This window comes from Calidris pugnax, unplaced genomic scaffold, assembly GCF_001431845.1.
Source record: "Calidris pugnax isolate Ruff unplaced genomic scaffold, ASM143184v1 scaffold25, whole genome shotgun sequence".
In the NCBI taxonomy this organism is placed as follows: Eukaryota; Metazoa; Chordata; class Aves; order Charadriiformes; family Scolopacidae; genus Calidris; species Calidris pugnax.
In genome coordinates, this window is record NW_015090805.1 from 15701735 (window position 1) to 15728076 (window position 26342).

A 26342-nucleotide genomic window follows, 5' to 3' on the forward strand; every position below is an offset into this window, starting at 1 on the left:
TGAATTACTAGCCCTCAGTGACTGCAGGTAACAGACAACACAATGTTATTTTATGGGAGATATACTGTACGAAATCAAATTACCAAAGAGGTTTCACTATTTGGCTCGCAATCACATATCCTTTGGAACTATTCAGACATGCCATATTTTCCCTATGTTCAGCCAGAGTGTGGAATCCAACTTCAAAAAGCTGCATATTACTGTGTCCACAGACAGCGTGATATACAGCTATCGTTTTGCTCTAAATGAATGTAATAGCAACAAGAATGCAGGCACACATCTTTCAATTCGGACTATTTACCACTGAAATTGCAAACACCTTTCTTAACATTTGTTTTTCTTTTATTTTGCTGATATACAAATACTGCAGGTATTGTAAATGTGTAGCAGTTGCCTAACTATATTCTTGTAGAGTTGCACATCGTTATTTATCTGTATCTATGCTACAGTTCTTCTGCCATACCTAACTGTTTCTGAAATGGAAGCATGGAAGATGGTTACCATAGCTTACGGCAGACAGAGGAGGACAGGTAGCACCTTGTATTGTGCCTTGGATCCTTTCCAGCAAAGTGAGGCTATGGTATTGATGTTGCATGATACGAACTGAATCTACGTCTCCTTGTGAGAGAGAGGACAGCTGCAGTGGGAGTAAACAGGTAAGGGGAAAAAAAAAAAGGAATAGGTTTGTGGCTCCTGCAGCTAAAGCTGCCAAGGTCCTTACGAAAGGGAAAATACGAAAGAATCGACATCTGTCAGCTCTGCTCACGTTGGGACTGACTGACAGCAAGGAAAGAGCTACTATACTAAGATGGGAACATTTGGGGCTTCTCCAGAACATATGAAGAGATGCATTCTCTGTCCCAACAATTCAGCAGAAATTAATATATTTCTATTACATCTTTCTGAGACTGCAAAATCCCTCCCTCACACTGTTGTTTAATTGTAATTATTGGTACTGCGGGAGCACCTCAGCATGCCGACAGCCCCAGCCCCCTTTGTGCTACGTGCTAAGAACAGAACAACAAAAAAAAAGCAGTCCTGCCGATAAGACTGTTTGCACATAGTCAGAAATGTTTCTTAGAACCACAACATAAACATACTGTTGCATTTTTATCAGTATTTTGTATTCGGTAAAAATATTCTGAAGCTTAAGGGCTCAGTGCCCACAAATATGCTGGCACGCAGATTTCACATATCTTGTGAAGTCTACTACTGTGCTGGTGTGTGCATATGCAGTGGCTGATTTTTCAAATAGGCAAAAGCATGCACTTGCATAGCTGAGCAGCAGGACTGAGCCAAAGCATGGCAACAAATTACTGGCTGCAAGAAGGTATTGATGCAGTCCAGCAGACCTACACACAGCACAATCACTCAGCAAAGAGAGAGAAAGCTGGTATGGGACTTTTATTTTATTGTGATTGCACAGAAAGACTCATTTCTGCTTCTGTGGATGGATCATTTTCCCTAGCAGCGCATGCTTCTTCTAGAATGGCTCTAACTTTACAGTATCTTCCAACAAACTTCTCTCCAGGCTAAACAAGACACTTGCTACTCGCATGACAGTGCATGGAGGAGTGATGCTGAGAAAAGAAGACATACTGTGGCTAACATCTTTGCTTGTCTTGTAAGAGTAATCGGACTAATGTCGGAATGATTCCATCAATATTGTCAGAAATAGGTTTAAGAGCCCTCCAGGTACATTGCAAGCCTTGGCACAGGCAAAGACTAATGTGAAGTGGATGCCAATTGACCAGAGGTTCTGGGAAGGTACGAAGCAACACTAAGGACCTTGACTTAGGCTGAGGGAGCTCGATCTTTCTTCTTCCCTCCCTCTTTCAGACAGACAAGAGTGTATAAGAAGCATTGTGGGATATGCTGTCAAGTGCTATTGGTTTCACTTACCGCACTCAGAAATAAACCCGAGATAGCTAGATAAGCTTGCTCACATCTTAGTCACATTTGAACCACATATCCATGAGAACTGAAGTATGCTGCATATTCACACAATAATGACAACTCTGGTTCCTGCAGGACAGATATGTGCTATAAAGATCGTTAGGAAATGCCACTACCACTTTGCCCAAAAAGCAATTATAAATGAGGGCACTTCTCTCCCCTCAGATTTTTGCTGACCCTCCTCAATACAGATTCCTTTCCTTAAAAGAACGGAAGAAGGCTGATATTGTTGTGAGCTCTCTGGTATGGTGTTTGAAACATCTTGCTTCAAACCATATTTGGCCTCCAGGCTTGTTGGTTATTCTTCAGTTGTTGAGTCACTGAATTTCTGTGTTCCTCTGCTTCACACTGTGTAAAGAGGAATAATACATTCTCTTACCTATTATTCTCCTGTATACTTGGATTAGAAATAATTTGGGTCAGGGACTAGCCCTTCTATGAAAATAGGTATGGCATAGCTGCTCCTAGAGTACCATAACACTATTTAAAAGGGATAACTGAAATAGGTCTTGTGTGTCAGTGGAAAGATTCACTTTAAAGGCTCAAAAGTTCTTATCCAGTGTACAAACCCGCTGGTGCATTCTAGGTGATACCTTCAGGAAAAAAACAATCGTAAAAGATATATTCTGAGATTTTAGCCTCAGTACCCCACAAACAGAAAAGCAGGACTTCTCTGTCCACACATATTGCAAAATCTCTTCTCCTTTGCCGTGGGAGCTCACTGTTAAGGCAGCTATATTTGAGTGCATTCGTCTGTTTATCCTTTTGTTGTCATTCCTAATAGATAAAATTGACAAGGCTGACTGACATCTGCATGGATTTCATATACACAGCAACAACGTGAATGAGAAAATGGCCTCCTGGGAGACTGTTGGGTCTCTTGTTCATTATCATTATCACTATCATGATTCATGCAGATGATGAGACTCCCAGCCACATCATCCTCCTTGTGCTGTAGGTGGCACTTTGCGGCACCTCGCTGTCACCAAATGGTTGTACAAGCAATCAGTTTTCCTGTCACCCCCGGAGTTACTGCAGTATCATTCTGTCTCCTTCCACACAGGACACCCCAGCTGAGCAGAAGGTGGATGATGTGGTCCAGACATCAGCACGAATCCAAGCCAAGACATGATTCAGCGCCACTAACTCAGGCTGCTGGTGGCTGAGGAGAATTCAGCCAGTCTCACCATTGCTGTTCAGCCATTGGCCCTGCAACACCTACCCAAGATGGCACTTGGGTGAAGCAGGAAAAGAAACCCCCAGTTACCATACCAGTAAGTGCCAAACCTGCTTTGCCTCTTCAGTAAAAGGCCTCTGCTTTAGCTTTGACACCACAGCAAGCTGTATCAGCACGCAGACCAACCGAAATTCAAGTAGAGAAGTGGGAGAGAGACCTGTGAAAATCTCATTTCTCTTCCAGAATGTTTTTCCTGGACATCTAGGGGGTTACGTTACACTGTTATCACTGCAACTATACTCATGAAAGGGGAAATAGTAATTTCATTGTTAACCTCGGAATGATTTTATGAGGGTTCAGTGAAATTGCCATGTTAAGGCAATTAAATAAACCATAGTGAAAAACGAGGCGCCGTTTTCATGACTTATGCCTTTACAAGAATTTGGATAACGACTGCAAAAAGTTCATATGTTCTATATGAATCTGCAGGTATCTGTCAGAAGAGGGAAAGCGGCCCAGGGAAGCAACGCTGCATGGCAGAGACATCTGCTGGAAGCTTCTCGCACTTGTCCCACACCTCCTGGTTCAGCTCTTCAGCTCTCTGGGGCTCCGAAGCCCCCGAGCAGCCCCAAGCTGCTCCTGCTGCCTCCGGCTGGGGAGAGGGTTCCTGGCTGATGAGGAATTCAGCGCACACCTGCCTGGAGATGGCCAGTCAGCCACTCAACGGGAGCCAGAAATCTCTACACCGGCATTTAAATGGAAACTTTTGCATCTAAATTGAAGGTTATACTTCTCTTCCAGCTGCCTGACATTGAACTGTCTGTCAGAGAAAGACTGGGCACTGCTGAAATCCTTCCCTTTCCCAACCGTATACAGCAGAAGATCAATGTTTTAATTATGGAAAGGAACTATTAGTGAAGTTCTCTGTAATTTTGATGATGTGATTACACTAAGGCTAAGAACCTACTTTTACCTAAATTAAAAACTGAAAATAAGGTTTCAGATTTTAGCATCTAAATAAATTGCCTCCCTTCGCACGGAGACATTGACTACACGCTCCACCTAAGGATTTTACTCAAATCCCTCTCCCCTTTCCTCATTCACAGTGGGAAAACACAGTTCAATCACACCGGGTTGCTGGGATCACGCCTTGATTTGACCACATACCGACACCCTGGGTTACAGTTTTAGGCACTGTCTTGAAAATGACTGAGTGCAGAAAACACTCACTGAGTAAACCCTAGGAGAAGGAAGCCCTGTTTGGTACAACAGCAGAAAAATTCAGGGGTTTCTTCCTTTTTTTTTTTTCAAATTCAGTTCCCTTTTCTCCCAGTGCAGGTATACAGCCGACGTAAAGCATCCTACAGATGAAAACGATATTTGATTCCATGCACACCAAATGCTTGAACTGTGTTTAGCACATCACAGGTCTATGGTTTGAGCGATTCTCCCCCATGTAGCAGGTTCCTTCCTGCAGACACTGGTTCACACCTGATGGAAGACTGTTTTAAAACCAGTCTCTGTTCCTACATTGTAAGAACAACTCTCTCCCTCAAGCCACTTGCAGACAAAAACATGTTTACCTCCACCTATCAAAGCACTGGGGGAAAACAACAGGCATGTGAAGGAAAATAATCCCTTAAAACCTTTTGAAATGTTATAAACAACTTACTACCAGAGTAAATAGATGCAGTAGTAAGGATAAACAAGCAGTTGGCCCAGACCCTCAGAGGGAGTTAGCTGCATGCCCACCCTCCACTCAAGTCAGCTGCAGGTGGGCGTCAAGGGCCAGGTGTGTGGTTGCCACAGGCCGGTAGACGCTGCACAGCCAGCATAGCCCAGGTATCCAAACCAGCACATACTGGAAGATGTTCAGTTCTTGCAGCCCATGTCAACACAGCACCTCGTTCACCCTCCTTCAGCTACATCCAGGGAAGCTTTATCACAGTAATGGGATTTTTCACAGGAGCTGTATGGGTCTGAACTTGCATTGCCCACCCGCAGGTGAGGATGTTCAACACAGCAGCAGACATCTCGCCTGCTGTTACAGGGAAGAGGCCAAAGCATGTCACTTCAGGAAAAAACAACCTGCTGCCCAGTGTCTGCTCCTACCCATGCCTACATATTCCCCACGAGGTAGTCCATGGGGCAGGGGTTACCCATAGCTTTCACCTCCCAGCCAAATAAGCCTCTCCCTCTATTGGCCAATTAATACTTTATTATGATCTGTGCAAAATCAAGCAATTTTGTCCAGAAATACTGAACTTTCCCTTCTGCTCCTGAAAAACCAACTTCTGAGTGTCGCACCCCCTCAGATAAGGGAGAAAAATGGAAACAGGTCTCACTCCCCTGGACAAGAGCTCTGCAAGGGTAGGTAAAAGATGCTGATACAACAGACACTCCAGGAATGACCCCCCCCAATCCCTCCCAAAGGGTAAGCTCACTAGGATTAGTCCTGCAAATTTTTTCAGATGCAAGACAAGCCTGCCATCACTGTGCAGAACGCGGGATTATCCATGAGCAGGTCCTGATAAGTCATGGAGAAGATGTGGGGAAAAAATTACGCACATTTGAGCTTCATTTAAGCATGGGTGCTGAAGATCGAATGTTGACTTAAAGGGACCACTGAGTACACACCATGGATCCAGCCTTCAAATGACACAAAAGCCAAAAACAGCTACAGGGAGGAAGGTGGCTTCTGAAGAAGTTTCTGGCATGATCAACCTTTGCTGCAAGGCAGAAAGCCTGCTGAGATGCTCTCCTTGATTTGACCCCCAGGCAGGTGGCCTGTGCTGTGTAATTCTGCAGGGAACAGCCAGGCCTCCAGGGAGTCAGTCAGGTGGGGAGGCCTTGACTGATAACGCTGAATTCATTAAGCAGCTTTGTTTTGAAGAAATAGAATGGAAGCTACATAGGAAAGGGCATCTGAATTCTGTCCTTCAGCAGGTATGTTACCAAGAGATCCCAACATCTTTCAGTGTTTTAACCTCCACAATGAAAAGCAGAGCCTGGCCTATGTTTTGAAAAGGATGAAATCTCTGAAATGAGGTTTGCATCAGTATTTTTAAAAAACATCCCTACATATCTGCATTATTCCACAGTATGACATCTCAGATGCTCCCTGTATATTAGAGCATTTGGTTGCTATCAAATATCAAAATTATGAGCAAGCGCCAGTTTAATCGTATGCCTTGTTTTCACTATTTTTTTATTGCTCATCGTCCACTGGTAGTTGCATAAAATACAAAGTGCTTGTGCTTAAGTTACATAAGTGAAGAAATACTGCAAACAATAAGTTTCCCCACCCCCCCCCTTAAACAACTTAAGAATGACTACCATTACGATGGTGCCACGTCAAGAAACGTGATTAAAACATTGAATTCTGATGTATGGAACAGAAATTAGTTAGATATGGAATCAAAAAACAGACCATGAGTCATCAAGAAGGCTGGATGGCTTAACCCTCTCTTCCCTTAACAAGGATTTTCCACCTTCTCTTGCAGAGAATGAACCGCATGGTTTTTATTATTAAGTTAGTGGTGCTGCTTTTTTTATAAGGAAGCCACTTAGAAGAAGTCAGGTCCTAGGAGTCACTTTTGGGTTACGTGTTTGGTAATACCAGAGAAGCAGAGGTACTAGAGATGGTAACTGCAACAGACCTTGGCCCAACTTTTCTTCCACTATTGCTGTTTGTTAGTGGGCATTCATCTAGGCACATTTCCTACTAAAAAAGCACCTAACTTAAACCACGTTAGGGCAACACCAGATCGGCACAATAAATTCCGGCCTGAAGCAGAAACACCACCTGCCACAACCCAAAAACCCGCTGCTCCTCACGGCAGCGCTCCGGGAGACCATGCAGGTTGTGCCTCACGTTCCGCTCCTCCGATTGATGACTACCTCTGCACCTCCCGCCCGCGTCGGAGGGGCAGGCTTCCTCATCACTCATCACTCCCCTTGGCTAACCGTCAGGTGGGCCAGAAGGAGCCCCGGCCCCTCACCGCGGCGGGCCCGGCACCGCCGGTCCTGCGGTCTCTAACGCCTCTCGCCGGCGGGAGGCAGCCGGGTGGGAGGCGGCGGGGACTGCCCGGGATACGTCCCCCCTCCCCCCCGCGGCCCCTCGCTGCCCAGCACGGCGTCGTGCCGCCTGCCCCAGGGGAGGAGGCCGCTAGGGGTGGGCGAGAAGCTGGGCGGCCTTACCGTCCCTGTCACCCATCCCCACGCAGCCATGGCGGCCGCACCCCCAGCCGAACTACCGCTCCCAGCAGGCACCGCCGCCCGCCCGGATGCGCCGGGCAGGGTTGCCGCACCGCCCCCCCTGCGGCCCGGCACCTCCTCTTGCAGCTCCATTGGCTGGTGCCCGCCGGAAATAGCTGCGCCCCTGTGCCCCCTGGGAGTAGTGGTTCTTTCGCCCCCTACAGCAGGCTCACGTCAGCGGGGCGGGCGCGCCGCCCGTACCACCGCTCCCGGCGTGCCGCGCGGCCCGGCCCGGCCCGGAAGAAGCCGTCAGCGGTTTGTCGTTGGCGGGCGCTGCTGGAGCCGGCGGGCGGCGATGGCCGGGCAGGTGGCCGTGCTGGGTAAGCGGGGGCGCAGGGGCCGCGGCCGCCCCTCGGCCGGCAGGGGGGACGTCCCCTCGGTGGGGCCGGCGGAGCGCTGGGAAGCTCCCGCCCCGCCGGTGGCGGCCTCCGTCTGACGGGGCCCAGACCCGCCCCGTCACCCGGCTGCAGCGGTGGGCGCCGCTGCCCGGGGCTCTGCCCCCGCCCTCTGCCAGCGGGGCCGCCCCGGAGCGGCTCTTCAGGGTGGCAGGGTCACTGTGCGGCCCACTGTCCGGACAGCCGGAGTGGTGAGCGGCTGCTGCCCATAAACGCCTTGGAAGATGCATGGCCAAATCTGTTGAACCTGTTCTTTTTCGCTGGCCTGCCTGCAGCACGGCTGTGACAGCCCTCCCCTGCTGGGGAAAAGAGCTTCTCCAGGCTTGGAAACTTAAGCTATTCAAATTTCTTCTTAAGATGTTGTTTGTTGGTTGGTGCTTTCTTTTTTATTTTTCTCCACCTCTGAGGCATTGCTTTATGTTACGTTTTTGGGCTTCTTGCTTTACCTTTTGAATATCTGTAAAATGTAAAAGAAAACCCCACTGCTCTGCTCTTACACTGATCTACCCCTTGATTTCAAGGCGTAGAAAAGAGTCAGAGGTGTGAGAAGATGCTCTTTGGGAGCTATGACTGAAATAGAAGGAGTTAGCGTGATTTTGTGTCTCCTTATTTTAAACTTCCAGTAAAGCTGAAGGAGGTGTTTGAATCGGGAGTTAGTCATTTCACTGTGATTTTGTGCAGCCTCATTAGATGTCCCTTAGGGGTCATTCACAGGCGGTTCCCCCTGAAGAGAGGATCTAGTATGTTCCGCGCGTCACTCCCCAAAATACTAATTAGCCTACATTTTTGAAGTACCCTGCAGAGGGAAAAAGAATTATTACAGGGTGATGATATTTTTGGCTTTGCTGTACCTCTTGGGCTTCTTTAAAATCAGTTTAGTATTTAATGTCCAAGACTTTAGACTCTTTTAGCCACGATTTGTTGCATTAACAGACTTGAACTTGCTGGTCACCTTTGGAGAAACTGAAAACTAATTAGGTAGCCGAACAGCCTTCCACACGTGAAATAAAACTGCATGAGGTGTAATGTATAATACTGTGTAATTTGCATTGACTTTTAAGTTTGCAGCAGTAGGTACTCTAACCCTGCTTTTAAAAATCTGTGTTTCAGGTTCGGCTGTTCTGGCGCTCTTGTTAGCTGGCTATCTAGCCCAGCAATATTTACCAATGCCCACACCAAAAATAATTGGGATTGACCTTGGCACGACTTACTGCTCAGTTGGTGTCTTTCTTCCTGGAACAGGGCAGGTGAAGGTTATTGCAGATGAAAACGGGCACAACAGCATACCAAGTATAGTCTCTTTCACAGACAAAGGTGTGTATGTAGGGTACGATGGCCTAGAACTGGCTGATTCAAATCCTCAGAACACCATATACGATGCAAAAAGATTCATTGGGAAAATCTTCACTTCAGAAGAACTGAAAAGTGAAAGTAGCAGGTATCCCTTTAAGGTATGTAGCCATCTTCTCCAGTTCTCTCCAAGCAGTAAGCTATCAGGCGCTGTAAGCATGTAGTAGGGGACCACCTTGTCTGACCTTGAGTTATTTGGCTAAATCTGATATGCCTGAAAACCGTAAGAGATATTCAGAGAGGGGAGAAGGAGGAAACAGTTGTGGAGGTCACATACCTCTGCGTGAGAGCTGATAGTGATTTTCTAGAGGACCCTGCCCTCTACTGTGAAATGTGTTTCTCGGTAACCTTCCAACCCCTTTTTTTAAAGTATACATTTCAACTGAAATTCCAACTGTGCTCTGCTGAAACTTCACTTTTTTCTTGAGATTAAAAAAAAAGAAGTCATGTCTTCAGTGCATTTTTTTTTCCCCTAGTACTTTACTAGTTCTTGCTTGACCAGCAGCAGATCTTGAAAGCTGCTTTTTTTAAAAAAGTACTGCATTAATTTAGCATGGTACAGTATTTGCTGAAAAGAGACAAATTTTCGGGTACAGCAAACAGTCTTTGAATTCTTTACTTGTTAAGAGAAGCTATTCCAGTACCAAGCTGTTTGCTTCCTTTCAGAAAGAAGAACCTGTGGGAAGCTTTATCAGTAGGATAAACCTAATAATTATAAACCATTACTTTTATCCCTGAATGTGGTGTTGAAGTTGATTACACAGTTGCTAGGTCTTAACTTTTTTTAATGTGTCTTATCTGGGCACAGTGGGTATCAGTACTTTCATAGAATCATAGAAGTGTCTAGGTTGAAAGGGACCTTTAAGATCACCTAGTCCAACCATCAACCTAACTCTGATAAAAACCATCACTAAACCATGACTCTAAGAACTATGTCAGCCTGCCTTTTGAACACCTCCAGGGATGGTGCCTCACCCACTTCCCTGGGCAGCCCATTCCAATGCTTAATAACCTTTTCAGTGTAAAAATTGTTCCTAATATCAAATCCAAACCTCCCTTGGTGCAACTTGAGGCCATTTCCTCTTGTCCTGTCACCTGTGACTTGCGAGGAGAGACTGACCCCCACCTCTCTACACCCTCCTTTCAGGTAGTTGTAGAGAACAATAAGGTCTCCCCTCAGCCTCCTCTTCTCCAGGCTGAACAACCCCAGCTCCCTCAGCCTCTCCTCATAAGACTTGTGCTCCAGACCCCTCACCGGCTTCGTTGCCCTTCTCTGGACCCGCTCCAGCACCTCAATGTCTTTTTTGTGGTAAGGGACCCAAAACTGGACACAGTACTTGAGGTGAGGCCTCACCAGTGCCCAGTACAAGGGGATGATCACCTTCTGAGTTCTACTCTCCACACTGTTCCTGATACAGGCCAGGATGCTGTTGGCCTTCTTGGCCACCTGGGCACACTGCTGTCTTGTGTTCAGCCCCCAGTCGACCAACACCCCCAGGTCCTTTTCTGCCCCGCAGCTCTCCATATATCCAGCTTTGGATATACTTGGACCCCTTAAGTGGCTTGTTTTGCATAATACTCATAGTTGAGGAATAAAAGTAATTCAGGAAGTAGCAAAAGAATGTTCATGCTTTTCCAGAATCAACATACTATATGCAAATAAAACATTAGGCTGAAGCAGGGTGGGAGAGCGTAAGAAAAAGACTTCTCACCTGTGGGTTGTGTTGCTTCTTCCTCGTAGATTTTCAACAACAATGGATCAGCCGAATTTTCTGTGACAACTAGTGAAGCCTTTCGTGTCACTCCAGAGCATATTGGCTCTCAGCTGCTACTGAAATTGAAGAAAATGGCAGAAGGCAGCCTTGGCATGCGCGTTTCAAAGGCGGTCATCTCTGTGCCAGCAGAATTTGATGAAAGGCAACGGAATGCTACCATTAAGGCAGCGCACCTTGCAGGTGATGTCTCTTTATTCCAGTGTTTTTCTGTGGAACCTTCATGTCTGTCACTAACAGTGAACTCTTCGGGGAGGATGTAGAAACAGTGAATCAGTGATAGCAAATCTTAGAATGGTGGCTTTTTGGGTTGTTTTTTTTTAATAAACCATTAACAATTGTGACACACACCAGAGAACTCTTGGGTACTGATATGTGCAGCTGACTGATGCAGACATACTTGGCTAGAAGTAGTAAGTTTTACTTCAGGGAAAATGGTCTTTTTGGTAATCTCCAAATAAAAAGACTGTACAGAGCATCTTTGATCAATAATTTAAACAGAAATAGAACATGTGAAATAAGTCTCCTGAGCAAGGTTTCTCTGGAAGAAATGTGTTTGGGCAAATCATGGTTTGTGATTTCACCCTGACCCTGAAATATACTACTTGAGGCTTAAATAAGGAAAAAAGTTAATTGAGTATTACTACCTAGAAAACTATTTCCTTTAGATCTGACATTTTACTTAAGGTAAGTTTGGCTAAAAAAACCCCAACCAACTAGTTGTAAATATCATTATGATGTGAGAACTGTGGTTTTCTGAAGCGTACCTGACTGTTGCTTGCTGTCTCTGCTCTTTGTAGGGCTACAAATTTTGCGAGTAATCAATGAACCCACAGCTGCAGCTATGGCTTATGGACTCCACAAAGCCGATGTGTTTAATGTTCTGGTGGTGGATTTGGGTGGAGGAACTTTGGATGTGTCTCTGTTGAACAAGCAGGGAGGGTTGTTCCTCACACGAGCCATGGCAGGTGAGAAAAATGCTTTACTTTCTCGAGGAGTGGGGGGCAGGGAGAAGTACACCTAAATTCACCATTACAGGGGCTTTTTAAAAGATACCAGCCTTGTCACAAAGTGTTCTCCAAATGTGTTCTCAGCTGCCTTTCATACAAAATGAGGTTTGTGACTGGTTTCAATAATTCAGATAAATTTATAGGTTATGGCTGACTCAAAGGAGTAAGTTGTGGTTTCATTTTATCCATGGCTGTTAATTTTTGTGCCAACCAGTAAAAGTGCTGGTGTATCTTACAATCACTTTGAACTTTTGAGAGCTGGGGCTATTACAAATCTTTCTGTTACCTTTATCCAAACTGGAAATACTTGCCAAATCATTGACTAGTGCCGTAGCACCTCCTTGCCTTGCGTTTGGCCAGGTGGGAATGCACATGCTGTCAGCCCAGCAGTAAGTTCTGTGGTATGTATGGGCCGAAGTGATTCACCACTTGGCAAAGGGTTCTGGCAGCAAGGTTTAGTGAAACCGTAGTGAGTACACAACTGCTTTCTGGCTGACCTGGGTTCAGGCAGGCCTGAGATGCAGTGTGAACTGTTTGCGTTGCCTTCAACAAACAAGTTTTGGTGTGAGCTGCTGCTCAGTGCAGTAAGAGCGGAACAGCAAGAGGTATTCAGCACCTTCCTTCTGATTCATTTAGATGGAGGCCCCATCAGGGAATTCCTGGTTTCAGTCGAAACAAAACGGTGGAAATGTTGAGAGTATTGCTCAACACAGAGGAAAATCTGCCAACCAATTTTTTTAACTCTATGGAATGGATATAATATATACCTGCTAATAGAGCTTGAAGTTGGCTGCTTGCATTTATTCACTTTCTTCCGCTTTCAGCAGGGTATATACAGATACTTCAGTAGCATGTATTTTTTTGTGTGTGGATGGAGCATGAAGACATTGAATACCTCAAAACTGTTGAACCAATAATCCTGATAAAGCTGTACTTTGGAAAAGCCTAAAAGAAAAATCCGTTCTGGGCAGAGACAGGTTTGAAAATGGAAATTTTAGATGGAAAAGCAATTTGCTGTGAGAGATTGTGTTTCAATTCAAGGTTCCAGCTAGAAATTTATCGTTACATGTTTTCTTCTATAGAGAATACCTCTGAGTTAACAACCATTGCTTTTTTTCTGTTACAGTGGTGTAGAGCAGTTCCAGGGGGGTAGATTCTAAAATAGTTGCTGAATAAAAACCTGGAAATTATATCCATTGTGTGTTCTTCAATGGACACTGACTATGGCTATTTTAACAGCTCTGTGAGCTCCTGCGCTGTGCTGATGGTCCTAGTATCACTGTTCTGACCCTTGAGCACGGTCTCCCAGTAAAAGAGAAGATGTGTGCTGCTTTCTGAAGCTTTGAAAAGGATGTATCTCATGCTTTCTGTTCTGATGTTTCAGGTAACAACAAACTTGGAGGACAGGATTTTAATCAGAGGTTGATGCTGTATTTATATGATCAGCTCCATCAAACGTATGGTTCTCTGCCAACAAGAAAAGAAGAAATACATCGCCTCAGACAGGCTGTGGAAGCAGTTAAATTAAATCTGACTGTTCTTGAGGCAGCTACACTGAGAGTGTCGTTGACTGTGCCAGAAAGGAAGCTTACAAAAGAACAGCCAGAAAAGGAGGTAAAAACAAAGACTCTGCTAGAAGGCAAGCCTTCCCCAAAAACAGAAGATCTAAAAAATCTCGCAGACACTTCAAAAGGAGAGAACAACTTTGTCAAAGTTGTGTTTGAAACAGAAATCACTAGGAAGCTATTTGAGATGTTAAATGAGGACCTTTTTGAGAAGATTCTTGTGCCCATTGAACAAGTGTTGAAGGAAGGCCATCTACAAAAAGCGGAAGTGGATGAAATTGTGTTAGTTGGAGGCTCCACCCGGATTCCTAAAATACGCAAAGTTATTCAGGATTTCTTTGGAAAGGAACCTAACACCTCTGTAGATCCTGATCTAGCAGTCGTAATGGGGGTAGCTGTCCAAGCAGGAATTGTTGGTGGGTCCTGGCCTCTTCAAGTCAGTGCTGTAGAAATTCCTAATAGGAATTTACGGAAGACTAATTTTAACTGAAAATAAACTCTTACCCATTGCATTCCATCTCTCCAGAAGCGTACTCCGGTGGTGCATAATTATCTGACTGGCAGTGGAGCCTAATCTTAGCTGTATTCTATTCATTTTTTATCTATTCCAGTTAGGTGTTACTGGACACCTAACTGCATTAAATCCAGATGTTACTTTAAAGGTATGAGTGATTTTTGAAGTTCTGAAGTGCCCTGTATTTGCTTGTTGATTGGATATTGGGTGAAAATGCTAGTGATGACACACCCATGTCTTCTTGCTAAATTTTATTAGCGAATACTGAAGAGGTGTATGTTTAAAATACAAAGGGAGTGTGACCAAAGGTTAGTGTTAATGTCGTACGGTACTGTAGATATTCCCAGGTCCAACATACTTACTCTGAAAGAATGTGAAGCAGTATTAACGCACACAGCACTAGCAGCGTTGAGCTTAAATTTATTTATTAAACTGAGTCATTTGAGCATTTAAGCACCTTTCTAAAAGGCATGTTGCAGCTTAAATGAGATTTATGCACTCACCTGATTATTCTGCTGTTCGTAACAGCATGATGGCATCACTGAGGCTGTATGGCAAACTGTTTCATGTTTCAGCCCAACCCTATTGAGAAGCTTGGCTCTTGCTAAGGCAGAGTTCCTTAGCGTGTCTCCAAGGGCTTACTTCCTGATCTGGGTTTTATGGTGAACGTACAGGTGCTGATGTCATACCACGGGTGTTTTCCACAGGGAGCAAGGGCGTATCACCAACTACTTATACCTCCCCCACCTTATTCCAAAACTGCCATAATTTTATGTGTCTTAAAGCCGCACCTGAACATCTTCCTTTGCGTTTGGCCAACGCGTATGTCATCGTTGCACATCTGCGAGTGTGTGATGTCTTTCCCCCCGAGCACCTCAAGCTGTACTGTTTCTAGGGACAGAGTGTGGGCCAGAAGGGACTGCCTGGATGCAGTCTAGTTCCTGTAGTCCTAGCGAATGAAAATTCACTCAACTTTTTCATACTTTTTAGCTCACATCTCTGGTTTAAGTTTTGTCATATCCCCACTCTAAAGTGAACATAGATGAGAGAACGTAGCTGTTCTTTTGGGAAGGAAGCAGTGTGTGTAACTCGGGATCTGAGGTGGCACTTCTTAGGACTTTATTTTAGGTAAATAGTTTGCTGCCCACCTGTCTAGCAAATGCATGAGGAGAAAAAAATTAATTATTTGGGAAAAAACCCAACTTGATGACAGTTCTAGTCTCTTTGGAGTATTAAGTCAATACTTAAAGGCCAGTTGAATTCTTTTATCTGTGTAGAACTTTCTACAATGAAAACACTTCATTCAGCGAAGACTGGCTTCTGCATCCATCAACCCAGTCTTAATCGGGTAAACTCTAGTAACAGGTGGTTCTAAGCATTTTCTTGTATTCTCCAAAACAACTATGTTTTTATTAAGCTTGCCAAGATAAAATGTGGGGCTTAGATTTATTGTTTAACCTATGACTATATTAAAATAGTCATGTTATTCTCCTGGCAGTAGGCCTGATTTATGGCACTGCTATAAATCAGTTGTGCTGATTCAGCTGTTGGCATAGCTATTGTCTAAATGTATCTTTGAAGTAATCCAATTAAAAACCTCTTAAATTGAAGCATAGTTGCACACAGCCATTCCATCAGCATTGTTTAACTTCACAGAGGATTCCAAAAACGCTGCTAACATCTGTTTAAATTCCCTAAGTAGAAAACCAAAGTGATTTTTTTTTTTTATTTGAAGATATTTTTTTTTTCCCACTGTACCTCTTTGAAAGTGGCCCTGCCTAAGTCTGTACGGAACTTCCAGTAACTAAAACTCCTGTGTTGAAAGAAGTGCCTCTTGAGTGAATTCGTGGATGAATGCCAATATGCAGTACAGCTCTCATGCACAGTTGCTATTTGGGCTTCTGCTTTGCAGATATAAATGTATGTATTTAATTCAACATATATTCCAGTGTCTTTGGAGTCTTTGTGGCCTTTCCTTCTGCCCTGCTGTAAATTCATCTCTAAGCCTACTGGAGTTACAGTAGGTCTTTAGTCTTAAATTTTAATTTTTTTTTTTAAATGCACTGTGTTAAATGAGCAGAGCTGTCTAAAAATAAGAACCGCATCACAGTGAAGTGAAATTATGAAAAGCTTTTTGCAGTCTTGGGACAAGTTAGGTAGGAATGTAGGAGTAACTTGAAACTGTTAAACTCAATGCGAGTAAATGAAGTATCTTTTTTTTTCTTTTGAGTACTCCTTCGCTCAGGAGGAGTTAAGTCTCCTTCAGTGTTAATCTGGGAATTGGAAGGGAAGGGGGAGTTGTTTACTTGTTAAAAAAAAAATTAAAAATTAAAAAATGCTATTTATTCAGATTTCTATACAGATTTTTTTTTTTTTTTTGAGTAGAGGTGTTACTGTACACTGGATATCTCACAATGCAACCTTATTTATTAAATAACTTTTCTGAATTCTGCAGTCAAGTTATGTTTTATCTTTTGATTTTAATACTGTAAATACTAAGTTTACATAAAATACTGCTTTCCAAAAGTCTGTCTTTAAACAAATTGCTATTTGAAGGCTGAAATCTTTCTACAAACAGCCCTTGAAATCTAAGTGTGGCTGTCTGTGGTATTAGAAGTTTCTAAAGAGTAAAGCTTGTTCTGTGAGTTGAAATGATGAAATGTGTTACGAATTGTATGCTCACGAATTGTTTCCAAGTGCAGATGATGAATTGCGTTTTATAAATAACCTTTTAAAAAGTTTTTAATAAAAGCAATTTCTGTCCCTAGCACACGTCTTCTTTCACTTTCACATGGAAATACTAACAGTACTGTTTCCTCAAATTCTTTTGGAGGTTAGAGGATGAGGTTGTAATCCCTCAATTTGTCAAGGGGTTGCTGTGCGCTGGAGAGACGCATCTTCTCTGGGAGGAGTGTTAGGAACTAGGGTGGGAGGGGGAAAAAAACCTCTTTATCCTCAAGCTGCAGTTTGGTGTGCAAGAACAGAACTGAGAAGGAAAGTGCAGGTTGGTACGAGGAAAAGCAAGGAATCCTTGGGAGGAAGGAGGAAACAACAGGGAGGGAAACCCTGGTCAAAGGGTGAACTCTTTGCTCCCAAAGGGAATGGGAGCAGTTCCAACCCTTCCTATGCTTATGTTCCTTGTGCCCTGCCTGCTGGACCACAGGATGTGCCACAGGATCCTTCCACCTGTTGGTCAACAGCTGCTGGATCGATGCAGGGGAAGAACAAACATAGTTATGGTGCTTTTTTGAGCTACATTCTCACTTGTCCAAGTAGGTTCCAAAATTGTCTTTTGATATTTCCAGCTGTGAGAGGGTTTCTACGCATATGTCATCATGGGATTCAGGCTGGGAAATACAAGGTCTAGAGAACCTGAACGATGATGGTATTTCAGAAATGAATCTTTTAGCCTGCAGTTTAAACCCAGAGTTTTCATGGACTACTTCTGCCCAGAAACAGAGCCGGAGAAAATGCTATGGAGCATTTGCAAGCTTTTTGCTGCCCCACTGCAGGATAACCCTAAGGCTGGTCCGACCTTCCCCCAACAGACAGCAATCAACTATAGCTGGCAAAAAGCAGAAATGTATATGTTCCTGTGAGGGAAAGGAGGGGTTTCCCCTCAATTTCTTCCCCATTTCTCCTGTGATACTGCCAGGAAAGTGTAGAGTGGGGGCTAGAAGCAGGTCTGAGGGAAGTGGCATCTAAGACACTGTCTGTGGGAATTCTGAATGCTGTAAGGAAGGAGGCTGAAGCAGAGCATGAGCAGGTTGTGCTCCACACTTCCCTCTGTGAAAAGGAAAACCAGAGTCATGATGTTCTTCTGGGCCTTATTCTCACTCACTCTAGACTCTGCCCTGATACTCTGGCTCTCCCACCCTTCTTTTTTCTAACCTAAGCAACCAAGCTGGAAAAGGAGGCTGAGCAGTAGCTCCTCAAAGGGATCAACAGTTGGGTGCCTCATACTATCTCCAACCACGTGAAGATCACCTGGCCAGTCAGGCAGGCCTCTGAGAACGGCCCCAAGCACCTTCTCAGGAGTCTCAGCAATTAGTAGCCCATACACACAGGTGCTGAGTGCCTACGAGTAGCCCCACAGGCTGAGGCTGGGACCTGATCCCCCAGTGCCCTGGAGGCATAGGAGAGTTGATGCCTGGAGAAGACAGCGCAGGAGAGGGGAGGTATGCGCTAAATCGGCCTGCAGGGCTGTGACATGGCTTTGTCTGTGCTGTCAAGGGAGTTTGCTGGTGACATTGGTGGGTTGTGGTGGGTACTGCAAAGCCTGAATTAACATTGGCCTTGAGGCAGCCAAGTGGTCCCTCTGTTTCTTAGCATGAGCGTGACATCAGGTGTGTGGGGAGAGTAGAGGCTGCAGACTCTGGGTGATACTCTTACTGCAAAACTGCCTTCTCCTGCCTGTGCTAGGCCTGTTAGATGGCTTACTTTGGTAAACACGCGTGTCCTAAAAGTCAGCACCAAGTGACATCTGCCTCTATGTCTACACAATAAGCAGCTTTGGGTTTCTGTGAATTTGCAATTATAAGAATGTATTAACTAAATGGGCATAATGTCACAGCAACTTAACCAAGTACTGTTTTTTCAATTGAAACCAGTGTGAGAAGAGCAAGATTTATTTTTCAGTCTTTACCAGTGCAACAGTTAAAATATGCCATGAAAATTATTGCTTCACTATGTTGTTCCCATGCCAATATGATCAAAATTTTAAGATTTGTATAAAATCAGAAAGTTATTTTAAGAAACCTGATCAACGCATACAGATTGTAGTTTAGTAAACAGCAATGCTGAGAGGAGTTTTTGAGTAAGCTAGTTGTTTTATATGGAATATAAAATATTCCATACATATGTGGTATGCCAAATATCCCTCCAGTGTTTACTGGAGTAAGGAATTCTTGTCTTCATTAAGAATTCATTCATTAGTTTTCCCTGTCATCTTCTTATTCCAGCCTCTGCAACCATTTTAGAAAAGGCACCTTTTCCTTGTAATAAATTATGTGGTGTATCGTATTCTAGAATCCTTCCTGCGTCCAGAACAAGCACTCTGCAAGGCAAAAGCAGAAAGATTACTGGAGAAGAAAAATCACCTCTTCAACCATATTTTCCAGTCCTAATACAGATATTTCTGGATAATGATAACTCTTATTTAGAAGAAATATCATCGCACTAGGTGATCAACTGGTTTCTAAAGCTAGGAACTCCTGTATTAAAACCTTTTGAAAATGGCATTTTTGCTTAAATGGTCAAAATGCTACAGTAAAGTCCATGCGTTCTAGAGAATGAAGTGGTCTTAATAGTATCTTATACCTGTACATTAGCAGGAAAACTATTAATTTAATTCTGTAATTAGAATGGGGAAACAGACATGGGTTTTCGATAGTCTGGGATGCCTTAGGTGATACAGATACAAAGAGAGTAAGGTAAAAATCGTTGGAGTGTAAAATTTAGTGAATCTGAAAACTGATGCATTTAAGAGAAGTCATTTATTTATTAAATACCAATATTTATTTACCAAAACACACTTACCTGTCTGAATCCATGACTGTATGTAACCTGTGGGCTATAGTCAATATTGTGCAGTTGTAAAACTCTCTTTTGATGGTGGACTGCACCAAGTTATCTGTTTCCATGTCAACAGAAGCTGTTGCCTCATCTAGGACCAGGATTTTTGTCTTTCGTAGCAAGACACGGGCCAGGCAGACCAACTGTCTCTGCCCAACACTGTTAAAAATACGTTTGAGAAGGTTGGGTCAGGCACATTGAGGAAGGGGAGAACAATATAAAGCTGATTACTGTGGAGCCTATCTATTCTGTCTTTTTTAACAACACTTTATACTTCTGAAGACTCGTGAAATATGTTTACCTTGTTTTGGAAGTTTTGATTTCTTCTTGCTCAACATACCAATTATAGTTAAGATGTGACTCTTAAACACCTGTGCCTGAACTTTGTAGCATATACCTAGTCTTGTCTTCAATTTCTATATTCATGTTATAATGGGGACTCTGAATAAGCCAGATTGAATGCTAAACCATTTTTTTAATAGAGTTCAATGTAAAATTTTGAATACTCCTATATGTTAGCTGTGGTGTATGCCTTCTAGACACTTCTTCCTGAAAATGATATGTCAAAAAAATTCAAGTTGATACTCAGTACATTCCATTTAAGACCTGCTCCTTTTCTGCTGAAAGCTTCAGTATTTGTCTCCTAGAGCTTAGAGTCCTTTTATTTCAAGTGTCACCTTCCTGACTGAGCTATGGGTTAATGTTTCACAAGGGAAAAAACAAGAGTTAATTTGCCTAAGCAAATAAAGCAAAAGAATAAGCAGTTTTGCCTTCTTTCCAGGATTAAAGGAGGGGTTTAGTTTGTTCTCGTTTTGTTTTGGTTTTGTCTTTTTATAATTTCAATACATTAGCATTTTTCTATCCAAATTGAATTAGGTGGTGCATGAATTCCACCCCCCCTCACCCCCTATGCCATTTATACCTACTCATATACTTGAGTTGAAAATACTCTAACTTCCTTGGCTTCCCATACAGCACAGGCCATAGGACGTTATACAGTTGAGACCAGTTTGCCACCTCAAAGAAACTCGTATTACCAGACTAATTCTATTTAGAATGATGGGAGAAGGGTCATTTTTATACTGACAATTTCTGAAGTAAATCCTCTGGAAGGAACGTACAGTTTTAGAATACCAGAAAAATAACTGCAATAGCACGTTCTTGTTTTTGTACCTGAGATTTTCACCACCTTCTGAAATTTCATGAAGGAGCTTCTTTGGGAGAGACTGGACAAAATCCTTTAAGTCACACAGTTCCAGTACCTCCCACAGTTCAAGATCAGAGTGTTTCCCAAGTGGATCCAAGTTTGACTGCACTGTCCCAGAAAACAAGACAGGATCCTAAACAACAGCAGAATGTGAGTGCACAATTCCAACACAAACGGAAACAGTCTGCCATAAATCCTTACATTAACACAGGGAACTGAGGCAAATAATACTGGAAATCAAGCTTTGCAAGGGAAACTGTAACATTTTGAAGCTAGTGGATGAAAAGACGAAAATCTCAGCGTGCTCAGTTCTTCATTAAGGTGAAATATAAGGTGGATGAAAAGACGAAAATCACGTTGGGGTCTCAGTGTGCTCAGTTCTTCATTAAGGTGAAATATAAAGGGCAAAAGATTTCTTATGCATGCTCTGTGCTACTGGTTCTATGACTGACTAAAGGCCTGCCCCACACCTGGCAATTGCAACAACATATGAATTATTACTTTTGTCAAGTTTGTGAAGCACTGGATACTACATTCATAAGCACTGTTAAGAAAAATTAGAAGACTATGATTACAAGTCAAATATTCTAAATTTCCAACAGGAAAGGTCGCATATTCAGCAATAAGAACAAAATCAATTATTGCACAAATGAGTATCATGAGCTTCTGTGCACTGAATACAGCAAGGAATGTCTATGGGTCACGTCCAGCATTAAAACTGTAGAAACAAGCATTCACTAGTTAAGTCTAAACACTTTTTTTTGGATGGACACAAAAGTTTTTTGCTTAAAAAGGCAAATTTAAGAAATCAGTACTTGACAACATATCAGTACCTGCACAGATTTATAAACAGAACTGATGTTTTCAGAGGCAGTGAACAAACATCTTGACTAAGTGTGGGCACGGTGGTTGTGACCCCATAGGTAGTCTGTAAAAGGCCAACAACATTCAGTAGCAAGTTACATGCAAGAAGAACAGCAATAATTTTGAGGGAGCTAAGCAACCAAAGAGGATGGCTGGAATGGTATGAGATTTTGTGCGTGTTCTTCATTAAACTTCACGTTACTTGCATTAGAACATCATTGAAGTAATTTTAAATCTGTAATTTAATACAATTGTTAAAAACTGTTTGTATGAGATACATTTGACTGATCTGAAAAAGTACGTGCACACTGAAAGCTTTGGTATGTTGCCATGTCCTTTTTTCTGTTCCAGACCTTTATCTTCATCCAGTTCCATTATCTCGACCTACACAGTTCAACAATCCAGACTACAAATACTCTCCACAAGCTCCAGTCTCCATTTTTCTACCCTTCCAGTTCTAGTTTCCTCATCTGATCCCAGCTTGTTAGTTCACTGAACTTTCGTGTACCTCTCTCAATTTAGTTGCCTTGATGTGGACCCAAAATACTCCATCCACAGTAAATCAGACCTGCAACTGCAGTTGCGAAAATACTGTGTAATTTACAACTGTTAGGCTTTTTGCAGATTCACAGAGTATTAGCTGCTTAAAACAAGAGAAAGGTTACAACTGAGAACGTACGAATTGTTGTGTTTTGAAGTCCTGCAGTGTAAACAAATTAGAATTGTCATTTCTGACTCAAAAGTTATATCAAAAACTGTAAATCTGTCATTCCCCTGAGCAAATATACCTCTCAAAGGAAAAGCAGCCAAGGATTTGAAGAAATATATACGCATTTTTTTCTGTTGACCTCATTCATGGAAAGACCTAAGCTATTTTGGTTTAGATATTAGCCTCATCTCCATGGACAGTCTGTGGTAGAGACACACAAGAAATATCACCAGGGTTAAAGCTCCAGCAAAGCTAGAAAAAAAATAGACCTTCCTTCAGGAAATGTCAGATAAATTTATTATAAGTGATGTCAACATCACCCGTGCAAAAAAATGGTTTTATGAACGGCACTCAAGGAACATGCAAAAAGCCTTCAGGTGACCATTAAATTTGTGTTCTAGGTTTTGCTTTTTATCAGAGCATTTCATTGTAAATCAGATTACCAGCATAAACACAATCCTAATGGTATGTGAACTAATCTTGAGTTTTCTGGTTTTCTGCTCTGTTCTGAAGTAAGCAGGAACAGCTTTACATGACAGACCATAGCAGATAAATTTAAATGCACATTACATGATCTATATATGCATCCCTTTATTCCCTACATTCTTCAGACATAGTTAGATTTATTTTAAAATACTTTTGCCTTCAGGTGGGACTTGAAAAAGCCCTATGTAGCTATATACCTACAGGTTCTGGAGAACATGAGTTATTCTAGATAAGACTATTAAACTAAACCTGGCGTAATAAAACCTAATGTCATACTTGTAGTCTCCCTGGTTTGAGGCTTCTTCCATATAATTGCCAACATGCAGTTATGACATTTTTCAGGGTAGCATTATGTCAGCTAAGATTCTCAAAAATTCACTTCTAAAACCTGATAGGCCATAACAGAGTTTTCAAAGATGAGTAAAATTCTGTTGGAGTTTTATGCCTCTGTCCCTTGGTAGCCTGTGGACTTCAGGGTTATAATTTCTCTAAAAAAAGTAGTGACTTGTGTTAGTGAAAAAATGAATAAAATGGTTATGTCTAAACCACATCTCACCTGTGGAATAATGTTAAGATTTCCACGTAGGTCATGGAGTCCAATAGTTGATATATCAATTCCATCAATAATTATCTTGCCTTCAGATCCCTCTAGAACTCTAAACAAGCAATTTGTGAGTGTTGATTTACCAGCTCCTGTTCTTCCAACAATTCCAACCTGAAACAAAAAGTTTTCTGATACAGACTATAATATCCAAGCTACATATTCTGTATGAAAAATGACTTGTGACTTCAGTTTCAACTTTCAGTTCAAATCTTCAGTTTCTTTCACCAACATGGGATCCTATAGGTAGATAAAACTGTTTAAAACTCACTCTTGGAAGACATGGCTCACACACACAGCTCCCCCTCAGAAGCTGCACAGCCTATTTCTGGTTCAGTGGGAATCCTTTCCATATCCTCTCCCCTTTGCCCGGCACTCCTCAGCTCAAACCAATGACTCTAAACTAGGTCTCACTTGGTTCCTTGACCCCAAACCCAAAGTTGATTAGCACTAATCTGGCAGCATATTTCTCTACATATATATTCGGCACAGTGGACAAGAGATTTCATTGCAAATTTGGATTGTCCTTAAAACTGCCAAATTCATAAAACACTATCTCAGTTTCCTACAGGGATAAGAATTTCTACAAAGTAGGACAAAATAATTTTGCTTTTCTCATTTATCTTTTCTGTAATGCCTTACACACTTAATATCTTCCCTGTTCAACAGCACCTTGCTGTATCTAGTATTGGAGACTCTTCATATGAAATATTTTTTAAATAGAAAGTTGGGAAGCAGAATTTTATACCTCTGATTTATTCTTACTATATACATTACCTTCTCTTTACTCTGTGTCTGAAAAGAGACATCATTCAGGGCTAAACCAAGATCCTTCCTGTACTGAGCCTTGTAGTTAACAAACTCTATTATTCCTCTATCGGGCCATCCCACTGGTGGTCTTTTTGACATTATCCATGGTTGCTGGAATTAAAACCATTGGTATTTCAGTATATGACAGTAAAATGTTACAAAGTAATAAAAACATTAGGAAAATTAGATATATCTCTTCAAAAATTCCAGCAGGTTTAGGATAATTCCAATGCAATATAAGGGAAGAAGAACCTACTTTCAAGAGCACTGGGCAGAAACATTCCAACTGGGTATTCTTAGGGGCTTTGGATTGTGGTTTTTTCTTTAACAACATTTTATACACCCATTTAAAAAAAGTAAAATCAGTTTAACTGGGTTGCCGGTGTCTGTTCCATCAATTGCCAGTGTAAGAAAAATTTAGATATTGTTTTTGCAGAGGAACAACTTGGTGAGTCTGCAGTGAGGTAGCTAGGGAATGATTAATAACACAAGGGCTTACCAGGAGACATGCAAGAATGCTCATCCCTTAGACAAAGGAGAAAACAGTCTATGCTGGATTGGCGGTTTAACGGGAGGATAAGCAATATTACCAAATGAGCCAACATGAACAATATTACCAAAAAAGGCAAGAAATAAACAGGTGAAGTGAAAGGTCTAGGTGGGGTGATGGGGAGAAGTAAACAACAAGCAGGACAAACAGAAGTAGTTTGTAAACCCTGAAGTAGTTTGTAACCCTGAGGTACCTAGTCAATGAAGAAACAGGGGAAGGAAACTTCATTCAGGAATAGGAAATAAAAAGGAATTACTCTGAGAACTGGTTTGCCTGCTTGCAGGGTTACCCGTTCTTGCAAGAATGTTTAAATAAAATGTGCTTCGTATTGATCACTGCCTGAGATGTTGTTATTGGATAAGGAGCATTTTTCACTGCGGGAACTGAATTCAATCTAACTTAATCTCCCATATATTTAAAATGCATATTTTATGAGAAACATTTTGTTATAAGAAGTATGGTAAGAGAGAACAGAAAGATGAACAAAGGCTAAGAAACATAAACATTGGAGAAGGGTAGTCTTTCCGAGACAGCCCGAGGCTCTTATGCCTCCATACTTGACATGGGCACTACTCAGAAAAGCACAATAACCAAGGCAATTTGAAACAAATGTCTCACCAGACATCAGGTGAGTAACAGTTAGTGGTCTGACAGACCTCTTTTCCTATCTTTCCCTCTTAAAATGCTCCTTTTGGTTGCACATAGCCTAGAGAGTTCCCCTGAGCTGTAGCTGTATTAGCCTTGCTACAAAAACTGTTTCTAAAAAGGTTGCCAAGAAATTTACTGGTCAAAATAGGATTAAAACTCTATGCCTGTAAAGGTAATGAAGAAGCTCATATTGTTCTCTGTGTAAAAAGAAAATAAGGTATTTAATAACAAATTATAACCTGCTATTACCACTCACCAATATTATAGTCAATCTAAGTTAGTCATTTTCTATGCACATAAGTTGAATATTCAAGAAGAATTTTCACCATTTCAGGAAGAATGCTCACCTCTTTATCCATTTTTGCGTATTCACAAACTCTTTCAATTGAAACTGCATTGGTCTCGATTTCACATGCTTTACGCACCCAAAAATTTAGACTCTGAATTATCTGGGAAAATAGTTGCAACGTAGAACATAAAAAATTGACTCTAATAGAACCCAGCATACTGATTTAAAAACTTACCGTGAATTTAATCATCTCATGAGCTGGATGCTTATTCACAGAAGCCAAAAACTATACAGAGGATGATGGCATGCTAAATGAACTATCACTTAGAAGACAACTGATCTCAATATTCCTCTAAGCACTTCTTGTCTGCTTTCAGATTGCCCAATGACTATTATAATTTTCACTAACATCACAGCTCCAGAAATCTGAAACTGCTTCAGGATCAACAGAAAGTGCACAGTAATTGTATGATATGTTGAAAGGAAAAACATACCGTGTAAAAAGAAAATAAGGTATTTAATAAAAAATTATAACCTGATATTACTACTCACCAATATTAAAGTCAATCTAAGTTAGTAATTTTCTATGCACATAAGTTGAATATTCA

The 26342-nt window shown here is 42.1% G+C and overlaps 2 protein-coding genes across 3 annotated transcripts; one reads left to right on the plus strand and one right to left on the minus strand.

Moving 5' to 3' along the window:
* The first annotated feature begins 7635 nt into the window (after positions 1-7635).
* On the plus strand, positions 7636-16763 carry HSPA13 (heat shock protein family A (Hsp70) member 13). 2 transcript variants are annotated; one of them, XM_014938265.1, is made up of 5 exons: positions 7636-7710; positions 8896-9236; positions 10877-11090; positions 11708-11875; positions 13302-16763. In XM_014938265.1, exons 1-5 carry the CDS (start codon positions 7686-7688, stop codon positions 13970-13972), a joined length of 1419 nt encoding a protein of 472 aa, XP_014793751.1. In that variant the 5' UTR covers positions 7636-7685; the 3' UTR covers positions 13973-16763. The 2 variants fall into 2 exon arrangements, with proteins under 2 accessions (XP_014793751.1, XP_014793752.1); XM_014938266.1 differs by lacking the exon at positions 7636-7710 and adding an exon at positions 8074-8155 and having other exon boundaries at positions 13302-13972.
* A 1845-nt stretch (positions 16764-18608) lies between these two features.
* On the minus strand, positions 18609-26066 carry LOC106885673 (canalicular multispecific organic anion transporter 1-like). The gene is made up of 6 exons (XM_014938045.1): positions 25793-26066; positions 24215-24358; positions 23393-23551; positions 20744-20910; positions 19535-19729; positions 18609-19052 (listed from the first exon to the last, which is right to left on the minus strand). Exons 1-6 carry the CDS (start codon positions 25949-25951, stop codon positions 18941-18943), a joined length of 936 nt encoding a protein of 311 aa, XP_014793531.1. The 5' UTR covers positions 25952-26066; the 3' UTR covers positions 18609-18940.
* Positions 26067-26342: the final 276 nt, after the last annotated feature.